This window comes from Vanessa tameamea, chromosome 8 (assembly GCF_037043105.1).
Source record: "Vanessa tameamea isolate UH-Manoa-2023 chromosome 8, ilVanTame1 primary haplotype, whole genome shotgun sequence".
Lineage (NCBI taxonomy): Eukaryota > Metazoa > Arthropoda > Insecta > Lepidoptera > Nymphalidae > Vanessa > Vanessa tameamea.
The window spans coordinates 9,478,817-9,505,556 of record NC_087316.1 but is presented as its reverse complement, the minus strand read 5'-3'; the positions used below and the strand labels follow the sequence as shown (position 1 = coordinate 9,505,556).

General features: G+C 31.4%; 1 protein-coding gene across 1 annotated transcript in view; it reads right to left on the bottom strand.

Annotated features, from left to right (window-relative positions):
* The window catches only part of Rab26, a 77,794-nt gene extending 51,973 nt beyond the window's left edge, over nucleotides 1-25,821 (bottom strand). The window contains exons 1-3 of the mRNA XM_026639403.2: nucleotides 25,404-25,821; nucleotides 13,437-13,595; nucleotides 11,060-11,170 (exon numbers count right to left, since the gene is read on the bottom strand). Coding sequence (XP_026495188.1) covers nucleotides 11,060-11,170; nucleotides 13,437-13,595; nucleotides 25,404-25,409 — 276 coding nt within the window. The 5' untranslated portion in view covers nucleotides 25,410-25,821. The remainder of the gene's footprint in view (nucleotides 1-11,059; nucleotides 11,171-13,436; nucleotides 13,596-25,403) is intronic.
* Nucleotides 25,822-26,740: the final 919 nt, after the last annotated feature.

Below are 26,740 nucleotides of genomic sequence, written 5' to 3'. Positions count from 1 at the left end.
TATAAAAAATCCCCCGATGGTATATGTCTATCTCTTAGGGATAACCCACATTAACATTTTTTGTCCTTTACTTTTACGACAAATGATGTCTCATTTATGAAGCAATTTTAAGTAATACAGCATTAATCCTTGTACCATTTATATACCTTAAATACATTGCGCATTTAATATAGATTAATATGGCCCTGAACTGACTGAAAAAGCTATGAACGTTGTATATAAAGAAATTCTGTGAGATATTTAGTATCAGCATTGCACCCGTGCGAAGTCGTTAGTATATATACAAATAAATAAAATGACAACTCTGTTGATAATATATAGAAATAATATACAAATTAAAAAATATATCTTTCGATGATTTTAGAATTACCGCCTTTGAAGTTGGCAATTTCTAATTTACATTACAAAAAAGGTTTTGTCTCTCTGAACGGACGTTATCTTTAAAACAGAAAATTACAAATGTAATTAATCGGATTATTATGGCTGTAATCCAAGGTACCGTTTAGTCATTATCTCATGTAATCTAAGGTCCGATTAGTGTTTATCTCTTCAAATGTTTAGTTACTAAAATCACGATATTTCGAAAAAAATCGATAGGAAAGAAGGCGTTGTTTAGTTTCGTTACCACTGTAAGCTTTTCGGATTTTTTACTTTTTTTATCTATAATAAAACGAACGCGAATAAAACCACCGAAACAGCAAAAATATATACCCCACATATTACTTATATCATTTGAAAGGATATTAAATAAATAGTATAATACAGAAGTTCACAAAAAATGAGAATTTCGTTTAATACAACGCTTAAAAAAGATAAAAAGACACACAAAGAGACACTTCATATGTCGTTAGTAACATTATAAAGTAAATATAAATGTACACATACTAACAAAAGTATCTAATGTCTTTTAGCGTCGGAAACATTTAAACATACATAAACATCGCAATAAAATCCTACGTTCAAATAATCACAGCGCGACTTAAAAAAGATTAACATCAAACGTCATCGCGAAATAAAATCTGTAAATTTCAAGCTTTTAACGAGAAGTCGTTATACAATTGATCCGTCTCGTATAACATGCAGGTAAAGAAAATAAATCCGTAATTTTATCACGCTCGTCGTAAAATACAAGGTCTGTGCGATTCTCTATTTGACACGCGCTTACAGCCGAGTCCTGTTAAATTAGTTGAGGGTTAAAGTGAATGGGGAAATTCATTTATATCGGCATTTATACAAATACCCCATAACAGATTAAATTAGTCGCTATTCGATCATCGAATCATTTTCCAAGAAATATTTAATATATAACTAGCGACTCGCCCTGGCTTCGCATGGGTGCAAAGTTCACAGCTTTTTTATCATTAGACAATACAAACCGCTATCTCCGTGCGTTTTAAATCTGTAATATCTTCGAAAATATTCATTTAAATGACATGCTGTAAAGGGCCATATTGATCTATATTAAATGCACAATGTATTTAAGGTACTAAATTGGATAAGGAATATTGCTGTATTGCTTAATATCGCTTCGAAAATAAGCCATTATTTCTCGTAAAAAGTAAAGTATAAAAAATTGTTATTGTGGGTTATCCTTAAGAGATAGACATGTGCCATCTTGGACTTATAAACGTTCCTCTTGAACCAATCTATCTATTGAAAAAATCCGCATCAAAATCCGTTGTGTAATTTTAAAGATCTAAGTATACACAGAGACAGACATAAGTAGATATATTATATATTGAATTAACTTTTATTAAAAAATGCTTGGCAGACTGGCAAATGGAAGGTTGCTATATGTAGGTATTTGACCGAAACTGCCCATAGGGGTTGGCGCTGAAAAAATTTAGAAACAATCTTTCACAACAATGTCAGCAATCTTGGAAACAAATGTATTATGTCCCTTGTGCCTATAATAACAGTGGCTTATTCACCCTTCCGACCGGAACACAACAATAAATATGTAAAAGAATATATGATACCTGGGTAGTACAGAGAGGAGCTTGATCAATCCCTTGCACCAAGTAGATACATCTTATAAGAATATCCCTAACGAGGATTGGAGTCAGATAAGCGAACGTTAAGGAAATGATAATTCCTATACACTTATTTTCATTTACTGTTCAATTTGAAAGTAAATATAACCAGTTTGTTTTACGAATAAACTTTTAAAAGATTATCTACGTTGTGAAGAGCTGTGTAGAAAAGAGACGAGATATCTAGGATATCTATGGGTGTATATACACCATAGATACCCTAGATGGAAGTTTTGTCTGACATATCTTGAATACAAATGACGATGTTCAGTTCAAATTAATTAATTCCTGAGCACAATTGAATAAGTACTAAAACTTACTTCATATAATAAAAAATAATATATATATATGTTGTTTATAGAAAAAAATATAATTTGTAAATACGGATAATTATTGTTAAATATTTCAGTGGAAATGCACCTTTAGAATGTGTGATATCTTTTTTTTTTTTTGCTTTAATTAGACGAATGAATTCATATTACAAATTCTTATCACTCCTTCTTTATTTTATGTTAAAAATATAATACACAACAATTGATTGCATGTTAATACCGAAAATGTGAAAATTGTTTGCAACTGACGCGCCATTAATTGCTCTCTTTAGAAGCTTAACAAAGTAACCGAACGTTACATGATGGCAAATTAAATATTGACTACAAAATATAAATCTCAAACTTTAATATAATAAAACTCAAATGGTTCAAAAAATGTTATATCAATTAATTTTTATAAGTTAATTGATTGAATTCATTATTACAATTTTTTTTTAATTGGTTACGACGAAATATTAAAATCCGCAAAGACCGTTTAAACACAAAATATACCGAATCACAATCACCAAATTTGAATTACGAACTTTTTGTAGCGACACGCGAATTTCCCGCGCGATTACTCTCGAGTCCCGTGGGAGTGCAACAACTCACCCTATCGTCGAGCCACAACTGCTCGTAAATCCTAGATCGCTCCTGTCCTGGCTCCGGACGCCCCTCGCCCCGTCGCTGAGGCAACGACATTGAGCTATACGCTTTCAGCAGTATTACAAATTGGATGCGGTTTGTCCACATATGATTTGTGGCTAGAATTAAATTTTAACATGTTTTATTATATATGATTTAACTAATAAATAGGTGTTAATAAGTAAATCTGATGTTCCAAGCAAACTTATCTACTTAATTTAATATGCGATTAATAAACACAAATATCTATTTATTTTAAATCTGTTATGTAATTTGCAAAGACCAAATAATATTAAGAAAATATTAATTTTAATGAAATAAAAGTATTCTTGATATACTAAGTCATCCATCACACTCTTGGCACAGACAAAGCGGCAAAGATTGTCGGTGCTCTGTCTCGTCAAATATCTAAATCTTAGACAAATAATTAAGAAAGTTGAGCTTGTGTTAGGAACACGGATGACAACCGAGGGTTCAGGATCGAACTTAGGACTATCATTTGGCTTACACCGTTGAGTGATTGAAAATTATTATTTGCAACGAAACAAGCGTTTTTGTTTTTCGAATAATGGTCAGAAACATATATTTATGAATACCTACTAGTGTTCGTCCAGCGGTTGAAATTCGACCAAAATTATTATTGGAAATGAAAACCTGTAAACAAACACGACGATAAAAAGTTGTGTACTGTTGGTAAATAATTATGATTCTCAATAGATACCGAGCTCGTCCTGGTAGATATTATTGTTAAACAATTTTATCGTTAGATATCGTAGGTTTAATTATAGGTAGGTATCCGGGAGCAGCTACGTTTAATATTTCTTGTAAAATTTCGTTTAAAAAATTACCTACTTGTATAAAATATAAATATTTTGATTTGGTTTTACATTAATTGATAAATGCTTGATACGTGACATACTCTTTAACAAGCTTATTTAATATACGTTAGGCGTGTAATATAACGATACAGATAAGGCCATTAAGATAATTAACAATAATTTTAATAATAGGAATGATTTTAAAAAATACTTTGAATTTATAAGTATGTTATACAATAGCAATAAGAGTATCTATATATTTAACTTCGTGTACTAATCTATCGCAAGTAAAACCGCAGGGCGTAGCTAGTAATAATATGATGATTCTGTTGTTATTAACATAACTAGAATTTCATTTAGATATTTTAAGTGCTTAATTAAAAATTAAAGTATCAGTTAATCAACAAATCTCGTATAAATGAAATTAAACTTTAAAATCATAAAATACAACGAATATAACACTTCAGAAACTGATAAAGCTTTCAAAAAGTTTTGAAGGAAACTCTTGAAAATAAACAATATCAAATAAATCTTATAAGAGCCTAAATATTATTGCGGCATCTTCGCCCTGAAATAATCTATATTAATATTATAAACTAGCTGGTGCCCGTGACTCCGTTCGCTTGACTTAAAGCCCTAACGTAAAAATAAGGTTATTTTTATGATTGGCATATTTGTGTGTCTGTCGTGGCATCGTATTTCCCGGACGGATAAACTGATTATGACTGTTATTATTTTTATTGAAAGAAGACTTATTTTTGAGTATTTTTCGCCATGTTCAATTTTAAATTTATAATTTAATGTTGTTAGTAAAAAGTTTGCCATGTATTTGTCTAACTACACGACACTGTCACAATTTTTATTTATTATAATAGTAATGTTTCTCTGCACTCAATTTTACACATAATGTCGTCGGGGATTATATTATAGATATTTTTGGAGCTGAGAACTCGCGACAGAGCCACATAATGCTGGCCGTGCGCCCTAGAAACTGGACTAACTTAAAACGAGAAGTTTTTTGGAATGAGAAGAATTCGGGGTACAAACATAGAATCATATGCGCCGCATGCTCTTAAAAACTCTGCTTCTTTAACTTTGCAAATTGATCACTTTTAATCTGGTACGATTATATAGATTTGGTAGGCTAACATTTCTAAGGAGGTATATTATAGGTACGGCGACTTTCAAATCAATTTTATGAGCTGGCAAGCGCTCAGGGATTCGAAAAACTCAACTGGATAGTTAGTAAAATCAACCTGTTCCACGACTCCGTTCATTGAGATATATTCTACATTATCTCCTAGAACAAATCGCAGAATTTCAATGTTTATTTTAGCTTGGTCGTTACATTACATACAAACATTACATTAACTAAACAAATATAAATTAAAAATAGTAGGTATGTAACAAAAGATAAGTAACAAAAATAGTAAACTTTTGTATTTATAATGGCTTGATTAAATAATTTTGGTCCTCAATAAACTGAATGGCGTCCCGGGACTTAATCTGTAACAGGTTTCAAGGACGTACCAAATACTTGAATAAGATTGGTCTCCCCGAGGGGGCGGTGTATGTTTCAATAGAACCAGGAAACAGTATAAACTATCAAACATACATTTCTTTATAGATATACATATGTATTTTTTAATTTTATTCATTGATTATTTTGCTAGATAAACTTAATTATAATAAATCCTTCTTGGACAAGTTAATCGATTTTATTGTAAAATCCACTCATATGTGTTCTTTAACTTTCATACAAAAGACAATTTAATTACACATAGGTATATAATTAACAAAAATACCTCAACAAGATTTAATCGATTGAAATGAGTACCTACTGAGTTTGAATTACTTGCCGATCAAAAGAAACTACTAATAGTTAATTCTGATGTATGGATTTGATAGAACATGTATCGAGCATATTAAGATGTATTTGAATTTTTTTCTATGTAATTGCGGTATTCTTTTGTATTAGAACGAAGACTGTAGGACCAATAAATTGCACCATTCGTCGAATATATTTGTCTATTTTATTGAACTATTTGTATAAAACGCAATCTACTTGCGATACGCTAAATGCAGACTTATATGTATGTACTGTAAACATTTAGCGCCTCAATAGCAGAGTAGATGCCAAACAACCAATCCGCCGATACCGTTCCCTTGCAGCGTTTTAAAAAAATATTAATATGAACGTTTTTTATTTAAGTTTTTTAACTTACAAAATGTCACTAACGATGTCAAAATTAGGCTACTAAAGAACGAAATTGAAATGTGAAAGGTCTACCTAAAAGCGAATTAAGATACGTCTTAATTGGGATCTTAACGTCGTGTTCGGGTCGACGACTAAGACGTAATAAATTAAAGCTTGTTATTTTGATTTTGAGATTCAAAATAAAATCTTTATTTTAATTGTTTTCATTTATTATTAATATTCGGAGTAATTTTAAAACAACCCTATTATATGTATCCGTTAGTAAAACTGATTTATTTTATTAATATAATATATACAATACGAAATTGCGTAATGATATACATAAAAATCACTTATTCTTAACTACACAATTTTCTATGAATGTTCTTTTTAATATAAATTTACAGAGGTATAGTAGGATAGTACATTGATTTGATTTTAAAATAAATTATCTCCAAAAATAATTTATTGCAAGTGAGGTCTGAAATATGGTGTTAAAAGACATATTTTGCTTAATTTGAAATAGTTTACATTAGTACTGAGATATTGCTGTAGTTATGTGCAGATATGTTATCAACCCCTTACGTAGCCCTCCTTCTTATCTTCCCTATGTATTTTATGGCTCCACTCAAACCAAAACACAACAATACTGAGTATTCTTATTTAATGGTAGTTCAGATTTTATGATATCTACGTTATTGGAATTCTCCTCTACGAGTTGTTTATATATTGTCAAAGACTGTTTAAATAACACAGCTTAATCTCTGAAATGCTTCAAGCCCAAAAATCAAAATATTGCATTCGTGTAATATGCAAATCTAATATAAAAATAGCTATTACAAATAATAACTGCGTGGAATTTAATTATTTATTTGAATAATTTTTCTGTCTTTATTCTGAATCGTAACACATTAACTCAAGATAACTCATAACCACTCGCCTCACTCATCATAGCCAATAATTTGACGTAACAATTTTACTTTTTTGAGCAAAGTTGCCTATGGAACAAGATTATTTTACGCACCATATAACAAAGTTAGATATGTAACATTTCTCGCAGCCAGCGAGTAGGTATATAGAGCGCCCATAGCCGTACGAGCCGAGCTTAAGTAATTAACAATCTCATACAATTCGATTATGCTTTACTCAGATGTAAGAAGCTCGGAGATATAATATTAATAATGTAATGTATACATTGCTTTATTTATAACGATATAGGTAAAGAATAGATTCACCGATACAAATACTTTCAAATGTAACAATGCTTATAAAGATTTTAATGATATGTTATTGTTAGATTTAGTTGATTCCTTAATAGATTTTTCATAATCATGGATCCAGTTGAACCTTAAAAAGCGTAAAGTATATAAATAAACTATAAATCTTATCCACTCGCCGGTCATCACGATGTTTTCTTGAGCGCAGATCACGAGATGAATTATAAAGACAAATTACTTATATACTTAAAGTCTCAATAGCGTTTGACCGGACTTGAAACCACAATCTCTGGTTAAGATGTTAAATACTACTTTATCTAAACTTGGTTGTAGGGCTTTGTGCAAGCCCGTCTGGGAAGAACCACCTACTCATCACGCGTACTACCGCCAAGCGACCAACTTAGTACTGATATGCTTCGATTCGAAATAATAAGTAAAACTAAATGACTTCTTAGTTCCCAAGGTCGGTTATAAAAAAGGTACTTTCGAAACAATAAAACTAATTTAATTCATCAAATGATGAAAAGAAACCCTTAACAAGATCGCCTTATTAATTTTTCTAATATTCGTATCTTCGCAGAGATTCCGATCTCGTATTTCCTCGTACAACTAATGTGGAAGTTGATCTATAATATTTACTGAAACCTTATTCCTCCTCTTGTTATACGATATTTTAAGTCAATCGTGTTTTGTATTATAAATGAGCAGACATTATAGAAGCGATGTGTTTCTTTAACTACACTTATTACGAAGTGAACGCGATAATAATATATTAAAATATATATTAAGTATGTATGTCTATACAAATCAATAGGACTTCTATAGGTTTATTTTTGAGAGCAGACATGAACACGTGGATTTTAACCGAAGTATGCGGATTCAGATCCGGAAAGGCTTAATTTCATTTTCATGTGCTTATTTCGTTTCTATTTTATCTCGATCGATTGTTTAATAAGTATATGTAGAAATATCAATCAGATGATCGTAGATACAGGTACCATAATATCCAGAAGGAAGCATAATATATGTCGCAGCGTCAGATAATTAAATACTTTGATTGAAATCTCTTAGTTTTGAGATTTGATTCTGGATGGCCAGTGAAGTCAATCACTCTTTGTCACGTTAGAAAAACATAAAATGTCAGTTGTCAAGCAGGATAAGACAGATGTGGTCGCGGCCAATGAAATATTGTAAAAATCAATATACGATATTCCAGCTATCGATTTGTTGTATTATTTGTGAATATGTATGACGAAGATGGTGACCCCGAACCAAACAATACTGCCGGCTCGCCGTTATATATATATAATAAGTAGGATATAAGGCATTTGATCGTAGCGCGCTACATATATGTACGTCGAGGACTAGGCAAGCATGCAGTCTGTCAGAACTTTTAAGGGGACGGCAGTATTGACAACCTTTATGTTCAAGCTAGTCCTCGTAAGTCGGTATAAAGAAGTTCCGATGACTAAGATTTATTTAAAAAAAGTTTTCCTCTATTCTACGAGATAGAGCGCGAAACGGAAATAATGGTAAAAGGTATTTTTTATACCTACTTTATGCTATGTGAATATTCAAAACGCATCCAACTATTATTCTAGAACTCTTTTATAATAATTATATTTGTATATACTTACGCAATTTTATAATTTTATACATTTAATACATTCAGTTTTGAATACCTTTCTATTATTAAATAACTATTATTAAATAAAAAAAAAAACATTGTTTTTAGTCTACTCACAAATAAAAAAAATATGCAAAAAAAAATTTAAAAATAACTGTAGTTATTTTATATTCTCTTTAAAAAAAATTATATAGTGGTTACATGGTAAGAAATATTTATTTTTAAGAGCAAAGTCCGAGTTGCTGTATATATCAATATCAGCTTGTTTAAAAATGGAATTATAGATTTTTATATAAAGGAGCTGATTGGCCCACGTTCGTTTTATTAGTTCTATATTTGAACATAAACTAACCTTATTTTGGGATCTAGTATTATTCCTTGATACGTGACAGTAATGCCGAACAATCTATGCGTTAAATTTTTTTTAAATACACTAACCTCTTGTCTCGTGACGTGTATATTATTGACAGGCAAGAAATAATGTAAATATCAAAATCACTTTCCATCAGGTGAGCCTCCTGCTCGTTTGCCACCTCTAACATAAAAAAAAAAAACCCTGTTGAAGTTTTTTATATAAACAATTTCAAATATAATAATCGTTTGAGGGAAGAGTCAAATACCTTGTAATGTCTTATTCTGTATCCGTGACAGACCATGAAAGCGTAATAAACGATCCCTTCAGCAATTATAATATTAACTAGAATAAACAATATTTATCAACGTCACTATCCATTTGTCAATCGCTGATCACGTGACATAACTAAAATTATAACGCTTAGTTTCCGACTTCGCAAAGTAAATACATCCTTCCTGGAGCACGGAATTCGTTTCTATAATATGATTACACAATTTTATTTAATTAGGCCTATCAATAGATTTAACTCTCATTTAAAAAAGAAAATTGATTAAAAAGGCATTCTTCAATATTATTATATTAATGATAATAAAAAACATGGACGTAATATTAGTTTATTTCATGGTAGGATACCTATATATAAATTTAAAACAATTTTAACACAAATTCTGTACGTAATTGAAAGGATGGATACTTTTATCAGTGGAATCTACTTCCGAATCTGTAGTACCTTTACATTTAGTTCAATACTGTAACAAGACGGTTCAAAGGTGCTTTAATGAGCCTATTAAAATAAAGAATATTTTGATTTGTTTTGATATCGAGCATAATAATATTTGTCCGATATATTCATTTGCATCTCTTTTCTAGACAGTTTAAAATGAGGTACACATATCAACTTCCCATGGAAAAATAATCAATTGTATCGGCCGTTATTTTGTTGCACCATACGGAATAAAGGATGGTTTCATTTGTTTTTTATACAAAACTAGTTTTCGCACGCGTGTTGGGTTGTATGTTAAGGTTTCGGTATTGGTATAGCCAAATTTCATCAATTTCTATTTAGCCGCGTAACAAGCTGACAGTTACTTTCACATTTATTAGTGTATACAAACGAACATGCTAGTTTTACGTATTAAAAATAAGGAATATAAATTTTATTATAATGTCTGTAAGATTACAAAATTCAAGCAGAATACTTAATAATATAATCCTACTAACTTGAAAGACTTCATCCGTCCGAATGAATATTCTCGACTTAAAAATAATAGAAGTAAATTTTTTTAAAAGGCATTTCCTAGAGTTTCACTACTTTGATGAACATTTTATGAAGTTTTAATACAACATATTAGTTATAAAACTAAATTATACTTACCTTAAATTATTCAAAAAATTAATTTGTTTTGCAGAAACGTTCTTCGCAAAACTTCTCTTAAAACTTTTGACAAGTTCGTTAAATTTTACTAATTAAAGTCCAAATAAAAGATTTACTTCACTGATAATTGAATGAAACGTTAGTTAGTGATAGCATATTATTAAATTATTTCTTAGAGAAATTTCCAGGTAATTTAATACCGGGAATTAACATAATCTAGTTTAACTTTACGAAAGTTATTATTGTTACAGAATTTTATAATACAATCCACTTTTAAATAAACAACAAACATTTTGATGTCAGTATTTTTTTTAAATATAAAATATAAAAGTTGAGGCACTGGAAGTAACTTTCGCAGCCATTCAAACAACAGTTAATTTAAACGACATCACAGATAACAGAGAGTTCTATATTTATTTATCTATATTTAAGGAATAATTCTATTTGTATATTCAGTATACATTTTTATATAAGTACTTACCGTGAAACCAATGCCGACGGTAGCTGAGAAGTTTCCGGGTTGGAACTTTCCAGTTTCGAATTGTACCAACAGTGAAGTCTTCCCTACCCCACTGTCGCCCAGAAGAATTGTCTAAAACATTTAAAAATGTAAATCTCTATATATTAATTAATCGGCCATATCATTTATGCTTTGCACGGTTCAGAGCGGTGTTTTTGTGTAAAATATATTGTGTTATTGTTCATTAAAGTGAAATAGTTTAAGATTATAATTTAATCATCTCAAAAGTAAAGTCTCGCTTATGAATTTTTTCGACCAATTGGATATACATAATATACATAACCATAACATAACCAGTGAGAAATGATAATTTATCTAAAATCCATGTAATTGAAATAATAATAATAATTGTAATAAAATAATGTAATTCCTCCTACAAACATTTTATCAAGGAATATACATATATAATAAAAGAAGCATTTAGTTGGCAATTTTTGCTGAATAGTCGCCGACTAGTCGCCGACAAAGAATGCGGCCGGATAGTCTGCTTTACGGACTAGTCGCCGACTAGTCGGAACATCTTTAATAGTATTATAGTGGTCCCATAGACATCGGCGTCGTAAGAAATATTAACCATTCATCACATCGCCAATTCGTTACCAAACTAGAATAAGTACTTATAGTTACTCTGGCTCATCCTTCAAACCGAAATACAACAGTACAGTATATGTACTGACATAGTATTGTTGTACACCAATCTGTTTGGCAGTTTATGTGAATCCCTATCACGAGGAAAATTATAATTAATGTACCGTTTTTTATAAGTCATTAAGCAAGCACAACGTTTTACGTTATAAGCACCGATGAACTACCAAGATTTATTCATTTCAATAACAATAATACATTTAAATATATACACTATATAGTATATTTATTTTATAAGGGGACCTGTAGTTGGATTGTACTCATTCATATTGAGATTGGAACACACCCGCTCGACCATGCAAAGCAGAAATATTTGTAAAGCGAATGCCACACCCGTGCACTCAAGCGCGATTACTCAACTCTACCTTAGCGAAATATCTTTGTTAGAGATATCTCGCTTGGTCAAACAGTTGTAGAATAAGCTTTATAAATTACTTTCAGTCATGTTCGAGGCCCTGTATAACATAACAAATATCAATAAAACATGTATTGAAATAATCCGATTTGGATGACAAGACTTATACAAGTGTCATCTTGGATCACATGATTTGCTGTTTTTTTAGTGTAAGACGGTGTTTATATGACTTATAATGTAACTGCCTTTGTGCTCATAGGTTACTGTTCACTATCAGATGGACATATGTGCACATAGGCCTCTCACATCTAAATAAAAAAATAACACAAATAAACGAAATTACAATCTGGTGGTGCATACGTACTTCGGCTTTGTTTTTAAATGTATATGTGTCACAGTCAACTGGTTAAATTAGTCATTTAATTGACAGCCTAGACACTTTACTAAAGGGCGCCGTTCAACCAGCCGGTTGTGGTTTAGTAATCGGGTGCAGGAGTGGTAGAGGTGTAGGGGAGGTGGGTCTATTCTCCCTATCCCCCGGTACCATTCCCATCATGCGAATTTGCTCCGTTCTTGAAATATTGGCAAAAAACTAATCTTTTAATTGTAACCTTAAAATCTTATCAACAATTTTGAAAATCAGCGGCTTTCTTAAAAAACACTCTAGGGTTAAGGGCGACAAGACCACATAGAGTCGGAATTAAAATAGTCAGTTTTGAGTTAATTTTCAATAAAAAGTCAAATCCGTATTCTATGAACGGAAATGAATTGGCTGAGTGACATTCAGGCCGCCAATAGGCTATTTGACTGGTTTTAAAAATCCATTTTATATTATTAAGTAGAGGTTAAGAAACCCTCAGAAAAAGTAAAAGTTGTTTTTTTTTAATTCTAGTACATATTTACTGAAAAATATCAAAATAAAAATTCCATATTTAAATAGCGCGCGAAAACGCTACTTTGACAATATGGCGCTGCAATGGGGTCGCTGACGTCACTGGCCTGTATTGTAATCTGTGACACGACACATATAAGCCACATACAGTAGGCAAACGAGGTTAATAAGCAAGTGACGTCACCATAAGCCCGACCAATCAGGAGCGTTTTCTGTCACGTGACAAACGTTTAAAAAAAAGGCATTTTTATTTATGGAATTTTGAATAATTAATTATTATTTTCAACTTTCGTTGATAAATAACCATATTTAAACTCATAATATATACTAATTACACTTTATTTTTCGCATTGTCAAATAGCCTATTGAACAGCGCCGTATAGTAAAGTGGCTAGGCGTTTCATTGGCTGGCTAATTAGGCTACTTGCCTGCAACATATGCATTACCTTATGTATAGGAACATCTTCATCAATAGCGGAGCGGACGGGCGACTCGGGCCGGTAGTCCCTGTAGCCCGTCGGCGAGGGAGTGCCGCGCGGCGCGGGGGCACGGAGCGTGTCATCTTCAAACACGTCGTCACTCATACTGTCATCAGTTCCCATGTGCTAAATATAAATATAACCAATTATATTTCTTCAAAACATCGTATTATATCTTTTAACTTTTAAACTGAGTTTTTGATGTAAATTAATTATTGATATATAAATTGTTTTTGATATAAATTTGATAGAGATTTTTTTTATATAAAATACCAATTGGTAACGAATAGGTAAATACGTAAATGTGTTTGAATATTATTTTACATAAAGAGGAACTCTTTTGATCTTTTTACAAATAGCATAATATTAGGTACTTGTGTTTGTTACAAGAACGTTTTCCTTGAGGATACAGTACATGAATATAAAATGGTACGTTAAACATGAATACAAGTCGCCATATATAATATATTTTTAAACACTTGACCGTTTCTTTTTAGTTAACCAGACTAGACGATTAAATACGACGACTTGAAAGTTTGAAACCAACATCGCGATTTTAATTTACGACCTCTGTGGTCGAGTAGTGTGTACACAGGTTTTCATGGGTACGCCACTCTGAGGTCCCGGGTTCGATCCCGGCCGAGTCGATGTAGAGAAAGTTCATTAGTTTTCTATGTTGTCTTGGGTCTGGGTGTTTGTGGTACCGTTGTCCAATATTTATTTATTTAATTATATGGAAGTATCATCTTGTGCTTGGTCGTGAAAGAAAACATCGTGAACATCTCCTGGATCCTGGATATTGATTGATGTTCTGTCACTGTGTTTGTAACAAGTCGCACTGAAATACGAACAGATGGGATATTTGCAAGCCCTCCTTAAAATATCAGAAGCTTTACCCAGTATATTTACAGGCTGTAACTATCATTGCTTAACAATAAACTAAAATTGAGCCTTCGCAGGTCACCTAGCAGATGTGAACCATCGAAATTATTAGAGAGTCGCACAGTAACCTAGTCTAGTCTGTGTAACTTGCGCATGGTATAACAAAACCACACCGTGTTAGATGTTTAACACTATCGTAATATAGCGCGGCGACTCGTAATGTGTCTATCTGTCTGTCAGTCTGTTCCGCTACAGAATACAGTAAATGATAAATAAATATGTTTTTATTATTTAGCTTATTATAAGAAATAGGTTAGCACAACAGAAAAATATATTTTCATAATGTCTTTGGAATTATTTCTTCAAAGAATATTATTACAGTTCTAAAAGATCTTTTGTTTAGAAATAAGGATGATCTTAAAGAAAAAAATAATATTTCTTTTGTACTTGTTTTTTAAATTAAGAACAATAAAAGTAAAGAAATATATCGACACAATTTATATTGTTACCTTATTTATATTAGTTTGCATATAAAATTTATTTATACGTATATATCTTAAACGACATATTATATATTTGGAATGCTAACAACTAACTTGATTATTACTATCCCGACTCATATAGCATTCAGGAATAAAATAGTTTTCTAACATTGAAAACGTTTTCACAATTGTATCATTAGTTCCGGATATGACGTATATCCGGGGGATTGTATACAGACAAACATATGTAACCTCTTATAATATAAGTAGAGATACCAAGAACTCCGATTGATGTAACGTTTTATGACTAATATAATAGAGTTCGCCCGGTGAACGAAATTCGATCATAAAACCGTCACTGAAAATTTGATATACGTACTTATGTAAATGAATTAGGATCTTTTTCTTCCATTATTACCATTTCTTTATTGATGACGTCATTAACTACCAAAAAAAAACCATTTGCAAACACAGGACATAAACGTACTGAGCTCGAAAGAGTTTGCCTATTTTGATGGTAGGGTTTTGTTTGCACAAAGCTTACGCCCCTCTGGGTAGGTACCACCCACTCATCAGATATTCTACCGCCAAACAGTACTCAGTATTATTGTGTTCTGGTTTGAAGGGTGATTGAGCCAGTGTAACTACAGGGACTATTGTCTATGGGCGATGGTGACCACTTACCAGCAGCTGGCCCATATGCCCGTCCGCCAACCTATACATTACATTTTTTATCATAATTTAACATAGATCTATCGTATTCGGTATAAGTACTATTAACCTGACATTATCACGCTGGTCGGCACTAATATAAGGGTCATAATGTACATCAATAAACTCGCTCGAGCGCACTGTCATTGTTCGTGATCATGGCAGTGTTTACCTCGTGCCATACTGATTAAATGATAATAGACTTTGACACACAATCAATCGGCTTACCATGTCTGTGTTCAACACATCAAAGGCATATTCCAGGGCCAATATGTAAAGTAGGGCACACACTGTTTGTACATTATCGCCGCGTAACTCAATTGATACTATTGTAATGTATACATAGTTGGAGTCAGCATTAAATTAACAGGTTATAATAGTTGTTGAATCCAAACTTATGTTAAAAATGCGAAAATTAGTTTATTGCATGTATTATAATGAGAGTTGTAACTGACGTTTTTAAACGGTATAATCAATATACAACTTATATGAAATGTTTAGTTTTACTGCGCAAACCTAACGCTAAATAATTTAATAAATGTTAATTTAAGAGATAATTGTATTGTAAAAAGTAATGCATTGATATGTATAGACGGTTGTCAATAGGCTTATACATACAGGATGCAACATCCAACTACAATATCGTAACGATAAAACTCGCGATGTACACCACGCCTAACGACAGTTAAGCACTCTGTCTGCACGAGAATGTTCGTATGTCAAAGGCATAAGCGTCAATTTCCCTTGCATTGTTTCATCGTCTGACGCGCTTTCATGGATTCATTATATTTCATATTGATCAATTTATATTACATGGAATCTATATTGATGTTTGCGGTTAAATAATATTTTCATGGTTTACTTTTTATAGGTATAATAAAGTCAAAATAAAAATATTAATTAAATATCAATTATCATTAATTCGATGTAGGTATTACTCATTTAACTAAGAATTGAATTGATTAGAAGTATTACTTATTGATTGTCCAATATGTCGTTTAAAAATGTATTCTATTTGTATCTAAATATGATTCAGTCTACACTAAATATGCTTAGTCCAGGTCATGCTAAATATGTTATACTAGTTGTCGACCGCATCTTTACTCACATTTTAGAGGTTAGTCGTCAAGTGTAAGGCATAAAATGTACCCTCTGTCCACACTTGGGGTTCAAGCTTTCATCAAGCTTCAAATTTAGTTCAGTAGTTTGACCGTGAAAACAAACTGATAGATAGACAGTCACCTTTGCATTTATATTATTAGTAAAGAGTATAGATTATGTTGCAGGTTGAATCGAAATAGATTCGTTCATCTCATGCTTGAAGATAGAGGTAAACATAGAGTGAGGACACCTGCTCACGAATAAACAATTCCGAGTTACACATATGTATGTATATATGTATATCTTACAATCCGTAGCGAAACAAAACCAAGACAAGCTTCGTGTTAACATAAATATAGATTTAAGCTATTGCATTATAATAAAAAAATTAAAGACATAGTTCGCTCAGTGAATTCCATTGCTCATATTTTAAGGATTTTTTTATGATATGGGTAACTGGATTAAAAAATGGGTTATCTGGTATTTGGCGCCGTTAGAAATATTAACCATTCCTTACGCCGCCAATACGCCACCAAACTTGGTGACTACGATGGTTTGTTGATGTACGTGGTTGAAAAAACACGAACACCCCTGAGGTGTTACGTATACGTATTGGCACATACATATATATCTATGGCTACCTATGGCTTAACTAGACTTATGTCTAGTTGAGTAGAAACTAGGCCGATTAGGATATTTTATTTTGTTAAATAGCTCAATTATTGAGGAAATGAGTCGGCATTATGTGCATAACAGACATGAGTAAGCCTGCTGTAAATAGAACTCTCTTCTGTTGATTAGAAAACTTGGGACTCCACAGCGTCGTTCCAGTGTGGTTGTATACGTAAGATGGAATATCATCCAACAGATTCAAGATATTTTCCTGCACTCACACATACACACGAACAAGACAAATAAAAACAGACATATTAAATCATAAGGGTGACCACGGCACACGGCGTATATACGACAGTGTATAGTAAGGGGACTGACCGTATCCAAACCCTCTTAACATTTTGAATTGGTTAAAACAAAGATATGTTATTATATGTTATTCGTCCCATTACTCTCATGAGCTTATCTTTATTATTATTCAGGTCGCTATCTGCCGGCTTCCTTTACGGCGGGACTTTCGATGTTCTCGGTTGATATATTGTAAATTGATCTTTATAATTGTGTGTATAAGCGTGTAAATGGCTTGTGATTTATGTGCGAGTCACATTTTATAATTGGTTACTTGAATTTTAGGGTTTAACTAAACACGAACTGTCCGTGATTTTATTTGGTTGAACGTTATCTATGAATATGTAATTTTCGGACTAATATCTGAAGAGTTTCATCGAAAGCTATTCAGCTGCGCATACTATCCTGCCTCAAAAAAGAATTATTTGAAGCGCTACTTTTTTATATGTATTTTAGAATATAGTATGTTTTTTCTCGTTGGAAAAACGCTCTTACGCGTTTCCCCCACTTGAAATGGGGGGGTATGTGGGACTCGCCGGTGCTAAGAACGCCTAGTGCGTCCCAGCTCACCTGAATACCCCCTAATAAACTAGCGGTAGCCATTCAAAGTCTCTTCAGATAGAATACTGGAATTACATTACAACTTTTCTGAAAAGGAATTATTTAAATAATCAATTATAACAATATTTAAAACGATGGTAATACGGTCCAATTTTAACTAATTTATAAATAATCCTCCTACGACCTCTTTTATCTCAATTATTGAAAAAGAATCGAAATAAAACATACGGACCCCTTTCCCGCTCGAAGCGGTGTCGATGTCGCCCTATTAATTTTATTGCCGTATTATATAGTCTTATAAATTATTGTAGATGATGTATATACGATAAATAATTGAAGTAATTAATGACTAAATAATTTAAATAATGATTTTTTTATACTATATGTATATGAATGCAAATGGTTGATGGTAAGTGGTCACCACCGCCCATAAGCGTTACATAGCCAATACGCTACTGACCTTGGGAGCTAAGATGTTCCGTTGTGCCTGTGGTTAAACTGGCTTCCTCATCCTTCAAACCGAAACACAACAGTACAGAAGTATTGCTATTGGGCGGTAGAATATCTGATAAGTGGCTTATAACATCAAGTATAACCAAATGTTAGTGTAAGTTTTTCACTCTCAATGCCAATTTTCTGCCAATAAATACCATTGGAATTATATAAGTTTCATTAAACACTTTTATAATAATTAAAAATAAATTTATTTTAATTTCGAACAAATACATTTCATCGTTCATAATTTGGTTAAATTTAAATGAATTTTCATGAAACAAATGATTATAGAATGATTATTATAATTAAATAAGGATCGGAATTACGACTCAACTGAGAAATGTTGCTAGCGTTCATTATTTGTACGGTCGCAATTATTAATATTAATTTGTAAATTGTAATTTCTTATGTAAATAAAATATATTATTTAATAATAATGAAAACATTATTGTTTCCATCAACTTTTCATCTAAAACTTTACATCTGGCTGGATATTCATTTCGAAATACATTTGTTGTTTTTTTCCGTCTAAATCTGAATTTGTGCTTCCACTTTCCACCTCCATGGTCGAGTAGAGTGTACACCGGTTTTCATGGATATGCCACTCCGAGGTCCCGGGTTCGATTCCCGGCCGAATCGATGTAGTTCATTAGTTTTCTATGTTGTCTTGTGAATGGGTGTTTGTGGTACCGTCGTTATTTCTGATTTTCCTTAACAGAAGTGCTTTAGCTACTTACATTGGGATCAGAGTAATGTATGTGATGTTGTCCAATATTTATTTATTTCTTTATTTACTTTTAAATCAAAGTTGTCATTGTCATTATTTAATCTACATTTTATTAAAGCTGATAACAGCAACCATGAAGAAATCTAGAATAAATAGAAGCTGACCACAAAGATCATTGAGTTTATTTCAACTTTGTTCACCGCAGAAAGAGGATAATTTTAATAGACTTTTTATCATGAACAGAAAAACCCTATCGATCTATGCTTTATCTCCTTCGTATCTTAGTATCCTGGTACTTCACAGCTTTAAAAAACAGGTAAGATAAAGTACTTACGCACGCAAGTAGTACACGTATGTAAGTACGCACGCAAAATTAAGTACTTCTAAAATCAACTTGTTGACTTCCAGGCAGGATTATATACTCATTTAATTGTATTTAACTAACATGACTTTGTATTTTTAAATGTTGAAAAAGAGTAACTACCGAATTTATTGCCGGTTCTTCTCGATAGAATCAGCATTCCGAACCGGTGGTACCCTCACTTAATACAGTCTGTTAAATGACGATTCAAAAGTGCTTGTAAAAGCCTAATTGAATAAAGTATATTTTGATTTTTTTTTTAACAATCGTCATTAAGTCTTTCTTTCTTTACGTCATCCCTAATTACGGTCAACTCTTCTATATTTACCCTAACTTGTACATAAAATATACACGCTTTAAATACAAGCGAATGCTATTTTAACTATAAACCACATCGAACAAAAAATATTTCTTTACAAAATTACAATTTAGGTAATACTTTTTTTCATTTCAGAAAAAAATATTAAGTAGGATAAAAGAGAAAAATAAAATAACATTATTCGATAAAGCAATTTGAAAAGGCAAATGAGATTTCATCTACATCGGTGGGCGTGTGACCTAATCAACGAGAAATTGGGATAAGCTATGAATTACATCCAATTTATTTTTACCATTTTATTTTTCCTTGAACCAAATATGTGCGTGATTAAAAGAGCGTTTTGCTGAAGTTCTTGTACGTCTATTATTCGTGTACTTTATTACTTCTCTACGGAAGCCTTAGAGTGAGAATGTCAAAAGCGTTATACGCAGTTGATATTCAGACTGCTAGAGGCATTATAGTAAATAGAATAAAATCAAAATCAAATTATAGTAGGCTTTTACAAGCACTTTTGAATCGTCATTTAACAAAGTGAAGTTACCACCGGTTCAGAATGTAGATTCTACCGAGAAACGGGAAGAAACTCAGTAGTTACTCTTTTTCAACATTTAAAAATATAGTCATGTTAGTTAAATACAATTATATATGTATGTTATGTCTCCTGCCTGGAAGTCAACAAGCATTAACTCCACGCTTTCTTATCATCAATATAATCTTGTATCGCATAAAATGCCTTCTTTACCAATGTATTTTTTACAATCGCCTTGAATCTATGAAACGGCAAAGTTAAAAATAAATGCGGAATTTTATTATAGAAGCGGATACCGTGCCCCAAGAATGATTTATTGACTTTGCGGCGTCGGAAACTTGGCGTTATAAGCTTATCCTTATTTCTTGTGCACATACAATGATTATCACTGATTTTATCAAAGTGATCATGTGAAATGTTACTGTGAATATACATAATATTTTTGTAAATATATTGTGACGCAACAGTGATTATTCGTACTTTGTTAAAAACATCCCGAAGAGAGTCAATAGAATATAACGTAGACCACATATTTTGATTAGCTAGATACCGCAAATCGTAAAACCAAGCGTGCCCTAAGTTCGTGTTATGCACAAAGCTTGACTTTAGTTTGTGTTCGTGTATCTAGATAACGGATAGTCTATTCTAATATTAAAAATTCCATAGTAATTCTATCTGTCTGTTGCTCTTTCACGGTCTAATAACTGAATAATGGATATGAAGCAAGCTTGAACTTTAAAAAAGGACATATATTACTCTTTATTTCTAGCACCTGATGACCAATCCCTAAACCGAGAGCAAAACCGCGGGCGACAACTGGTAAACTATGAAAACTCTTCTAGGGCAGTAAATCGAGTTAATTTTACCTGCCATCGGTAAGTCATTTTGTTGCACAAATGTACTATTTTAAAATATTTATAATGATGTTCAAGTATGGCCTGATGACGTCATCGTAGGTATGAAAAAGAAGGCACGCTCGGTTTTAATACTGTCTAATGAGCATGCGATATCTAGCATACTCTAAATCTGTGGCGTAGACTATGTTTAAAAAAATATAAATAAACATATATTACAAATAATACTTTCTGTGACTTTGTTTCTTTTCTTTTTTTTTAATTCCTCGTAAAACGCATTAACTCAAAGTGGCTAAGTTACAGTCAAATAATACGTTACATTATAAGTACTTACTGATTTTGTTACGAATGCGTTATGACGTATATAGATATAAATTTGAAATATGTTCCTACATTAATTTTACAACATGATCATATAAAATACATTGTTTAATGTCGACTCTTCCGCAGCGTAACATTGACGATCCCATTATGGGTGTCTATTGTTTCAAAGTAACCTTTATGGCTTACTGTTGTACTATAACGTCGTTTAATAAAAGTTATTACCGATATGTATAATTAGTAATTTTGTAAAGAAATAACTGGTAAGGTATTAGCACTATTCCGTGTCTTGAAAAGTAAAACCAATCTTCGTATAGCACGCATGTACAGCCTGTAAATTTCCCACTGCTGGGATAAGGCCGCCTCTCCCTTTGAGGAGATATTTCCCTCGCATATTATTTTGTTCCGCTAAAAATATCCGCCAAGTTCGACCTTTCATGAGAAGAGCCTACTCCTAGAGGATTATGACTACAATAAGCCATTTTTTTTTTAAATACAATATTCAAAGATTTGTCAAAGGTCATATTTTAACATTATCTATTAAGGTTTAAACAAAATTTGCTTAAGAAGCACTTAGTTTGATTCCCTTAAATTTAATACGTAGGTATGTACGCTTAACATTTTCAATTTTAAATAAAATACTATTATATAATTTTATGTGAAGTAAGTAATTATTTTCGAATTACGGTGATTGAATTACAATTTTGAATGTCTAGAAGAAAAATTAAGAAAATGTATACAGTTTTTCATGTCAATGTACTTAATTCGTATCGATAAGTGGTCGAACATACGAACAAAGACTTCTAAGTAAATAAAATAAATAAACGTAGAGTAATTAAATAAAAAACTAATTTTATCAAAATAGTGTCGTTATTTTGGGATTAACCTATTATAGGTTACGGTGACGTTAGTCGCGGCGGCAATTTTCAAAGGAGATATTATGCACAATCGTATGCACAGTACCAATTGTTCTATAATTTTTTTCACTCTCATAATCCAATGAGATGACAAATACGACAAGATTCGAAAGTCTGAACTCTGCAAAACAAATTGGGTCTGTGCATACAAAGCCATTGACGCTGCACTCAGGTGATTTACGTGCAGTCTGATGCGTGGAAGTTAAAACAGATTGGTAGAACCTCCCAACTCTGGCATACTGAGAATTTATTGCCTACTAAAACTTTTTTTTTGTCTCTTATCTCTTGTATCGTACGTCCAAACTCAAATAATATAGTTATAAAGATTTACATTTTAAATGAAACATTTCGTATTGAGTAATTTGAATCTTTGATACAAAATCGAAGTAAACTCAATAATATAAAACTTCAAAAGATTATTCAAAGGTCTTTCGAGGGCTTTTGCTTTTTATTACATTAACTCTGTCTATAAAAGCTTTTAAGGATTGAATATGTATTGGTTAAAAAACGAAAACGACTCAATGTTTATATATATAATAGGATTTAAATATTAAATAGATTTTTCTTTGTTTATAAACACAATACGATATGTCTTATGTCGAACTAGTCGCTCGCGGTTTCGCTCGCGGTTTCGCTCGCTTTACGGTCGATTGTAAGCAGAGGGGTTGGTCGTCAGCTGCTAGACATAAACAGTAGCCTATGTCCTTCCTTGGAGTTCAAGCTTATTTCATAATAAATTTCATCAAATTCGGTTGTGGTTTGGCCGTGAAAGAGCAACAGACAGACAGGCAGACAGACAGAGTTACTTTTGCATTTATAGTATTAGTATGGATTCATTAACAAAGGGTAAAAAATTGAGTTTTATTTTCTATGTTACAGCGCCATCTCTCGCATCTACTTGGAATTTCAATGGCCATCATTCGTACTGTGACAAAAGCAAAACTAGTGGAAAGATTTCAAGTAACTACTGTTTCACTGTCAAAATGTTAGTTAGTATTAACTTAAAATTTGCTTCAAAAATTAATAGTACTTTAAATATACTTACTCTTATCAGTTATTTATAGCTTCATTTGTATAGACAGTATAAGATATTACAGACAAATGAAGTGACATGACATGACATTACATAAAAATAGGTCAATGTCAGAAGCTTTCAACTGGTGGCGCTGAGCGACCCCTCGATTAACTTGACTTGTTACAATTCAAATAATATATCCCCGTGTAGAAAGTGTCAACGTATGGTTTTTTTATATGCGATAAAATATTTCGCTTATAGAAATTTTAAGAGCAATATAAATTTATATTTCAATGGGAATAAGAAATCCTATCTTAATTTTACGTTTTAAGCCTACGATATGTATTTTCGTTTTAGCTGTAAAATACTTATTTAAAATAATTATTTATTAAGTTACAAGGAGACGTAAACATTAATATTAATGTTTTTATTTATATAATATAATAAAATTTCGCAGACATTTTTAACTTTGCCGTTTCATAGATTCAAGTCATTTGTAAAAATATACATTGGTAACGAAGGCATTTTATTCGATACAAGATTATATTGATGATAAAAAAGCGTGGACTTAATACTTGTTGACTTCCAGGCAGAATATATTACATACATATATAACTGCATTTAACTAACATGACTGCATTTTTAAATGTTGAAAAAGAGTAACTACTGAGTTTCTTGCCGGTTTTTCTCAGTAGAATCTGCCGGTGGTAACTTCACTTATTATAGTTTGTTAAATGACAATTCAAAGGTGCTTGTAAAAGCCTACTTGAATAAAGTATATTTTGATTTGATATGATTTACGTATGTCCATATCCAACAAGTTTTTTCTTTTCGCATTGTCTGTTGAACGTAACTGTTGCATGGTAAATATGTTCAAACCGCTTAATCTTGTGTAATTATTATTTACGACTTATTTTATACATTTTACCGTGAATATATACTGACACGATAATTGTCAAGCTTTATAAATATAGTTAGTTTTACATTCCAGGATAATCAGTGACGTGATCGAATCTATTCGATGCAAATGAAGAGATCGAAAATAATCATGTAAAATATTTTATTATTACAATAATAAAATATTTTTTTAATAGTAAGCATACTAATTAATTATTATATTAGTTATTAAAATAAAATACAGATAGGTAATATAATCAAAAAGAAAATAGATGATTATATTATTAAACTTAAGTTAACAAAACTTGCAACAAAGTATTTTCTTGTTCAAATAATTGAACAGAAGGATGGTGCTAAAAATCACATAAGGATAGATGGGTACATATTAGTCATATTATAACTGATATTGCGCTATTTATCGGATTTGTTTCGGCTGCCACGACATATAATGTGCGATAAGAATGATAAAGGAATCATATCCCTGTCATTTATTTCATACGTTTTATGATTGATAACAAGCACAGTGTAAACTAAGCTCATAAATTAATGATTATTATGAGTCACAACTAAGCTTAAACTAATTTTTCTTCAACAAAAGTATGTTTTGAAATGTACTGAAATCTTTTTTTGTCTCCAAAAGTTCTATCAATTTTTTTAACCATAATATTATATGAACATTAATAATGTAGTTATACACCTAATTATCATATTTAAGCTTAGATTACGATACACTTAAAACATATGTTTATAGTCTTTTAAATACGGTTTTTTTTTTTTAAATAAATAAATAATTACTTACGCTCATTTCTATTCGATATCACAATTCTTACTCATTTATATCACGTTATTGTCACGGTACGTACGATATCATAAATTACCGTGTAACAATATAAGTTTGGCACGCCACATTCTCGCCATTCGACACGAAATACACAACTGAAACGAATGCTACACGAAAAAACTTCAAATCACATTCGGTGATAAAACTATCATTTAAACTTGTAATATTGCAATAACTTTATCAATTTATAATCACAATAAGAACATAGAATCACAATTATTACTAAAAACCATGACATGTTCCGTTCAAAATCTCATTTTTTGAGGTTATCCGCGGATCGGTAAATGTAGGGCACATAACGGAGGGTGCCAAAACTATAAGGTTCAGAATTGCGTAACGTGTTGTGTCTGTGTGTAAGGATTTGTCTCGACGTATTCTAGTGTACGTATCGGTTGGTTTTATGTGTGGGAGGTACATTTGGTCTGTGTGCGATAAGTCTGATGTGCTAGGTATAAAATAATCGCGATTAATCTCGAGATATCGATATTAAATAAGTAATTTTTATTGTTGTAAAAATAAACAGCAAAAATATTTAAAAAGTGTAATTTGTTTCATTTAAATACTTATTTAACACATATTAAATATATATATAATATTTTTTAAATTTATAATTTATAATATTTTATAAAGTAAATTCTAAATCTACAAAACATAAACTAAATACTTTGAATAATGGGAAAATTACATTTCTATTTATATAATCTTTGTAAGTAATTAAATAAAAAAAAATAATGACAATGTATCTCCAGATACATTTTTAAAGGTTAGATCGTGTATATGAATGTTAGGAAAAATCGATCGTTAACGTAGCTTGAAAGGGAGCGCCTACTAACGTTTTAAAAGTCACTCACGTGCCGCTTAGTTTAAAAAAAACCTATTCAAATTAAGTTTACACAGCTACATATAAAAGCAATGCGGTGACTATCATGTGAGTTTGGCAGCGTAGTAACACTTAAAAAAAAACTTTTGTATATGTGTTTATTTAATAAACACACATACGAGAAAATTTAACTCAATAAAATGATTTGATTCCCACAGGAAATTTATATAAAAATATATTAACCCCGGTTATGGTTGAACACATTGACAAAAATATCTATCTATTGATGTTAAAAATATGGGTAGCATCTGCATCGGTATGTACAGTGTACGAATGTAACGAGAACATTAAAAATAAAATGTCAAGAAAACTTTGGTTGCAATGCAGAATAAGTATTTATTTAACAATATATATTTATTAAATTTTAATAAAGATTAGATAGATAAAATAGATACATTCGACATCAAAATTGTGC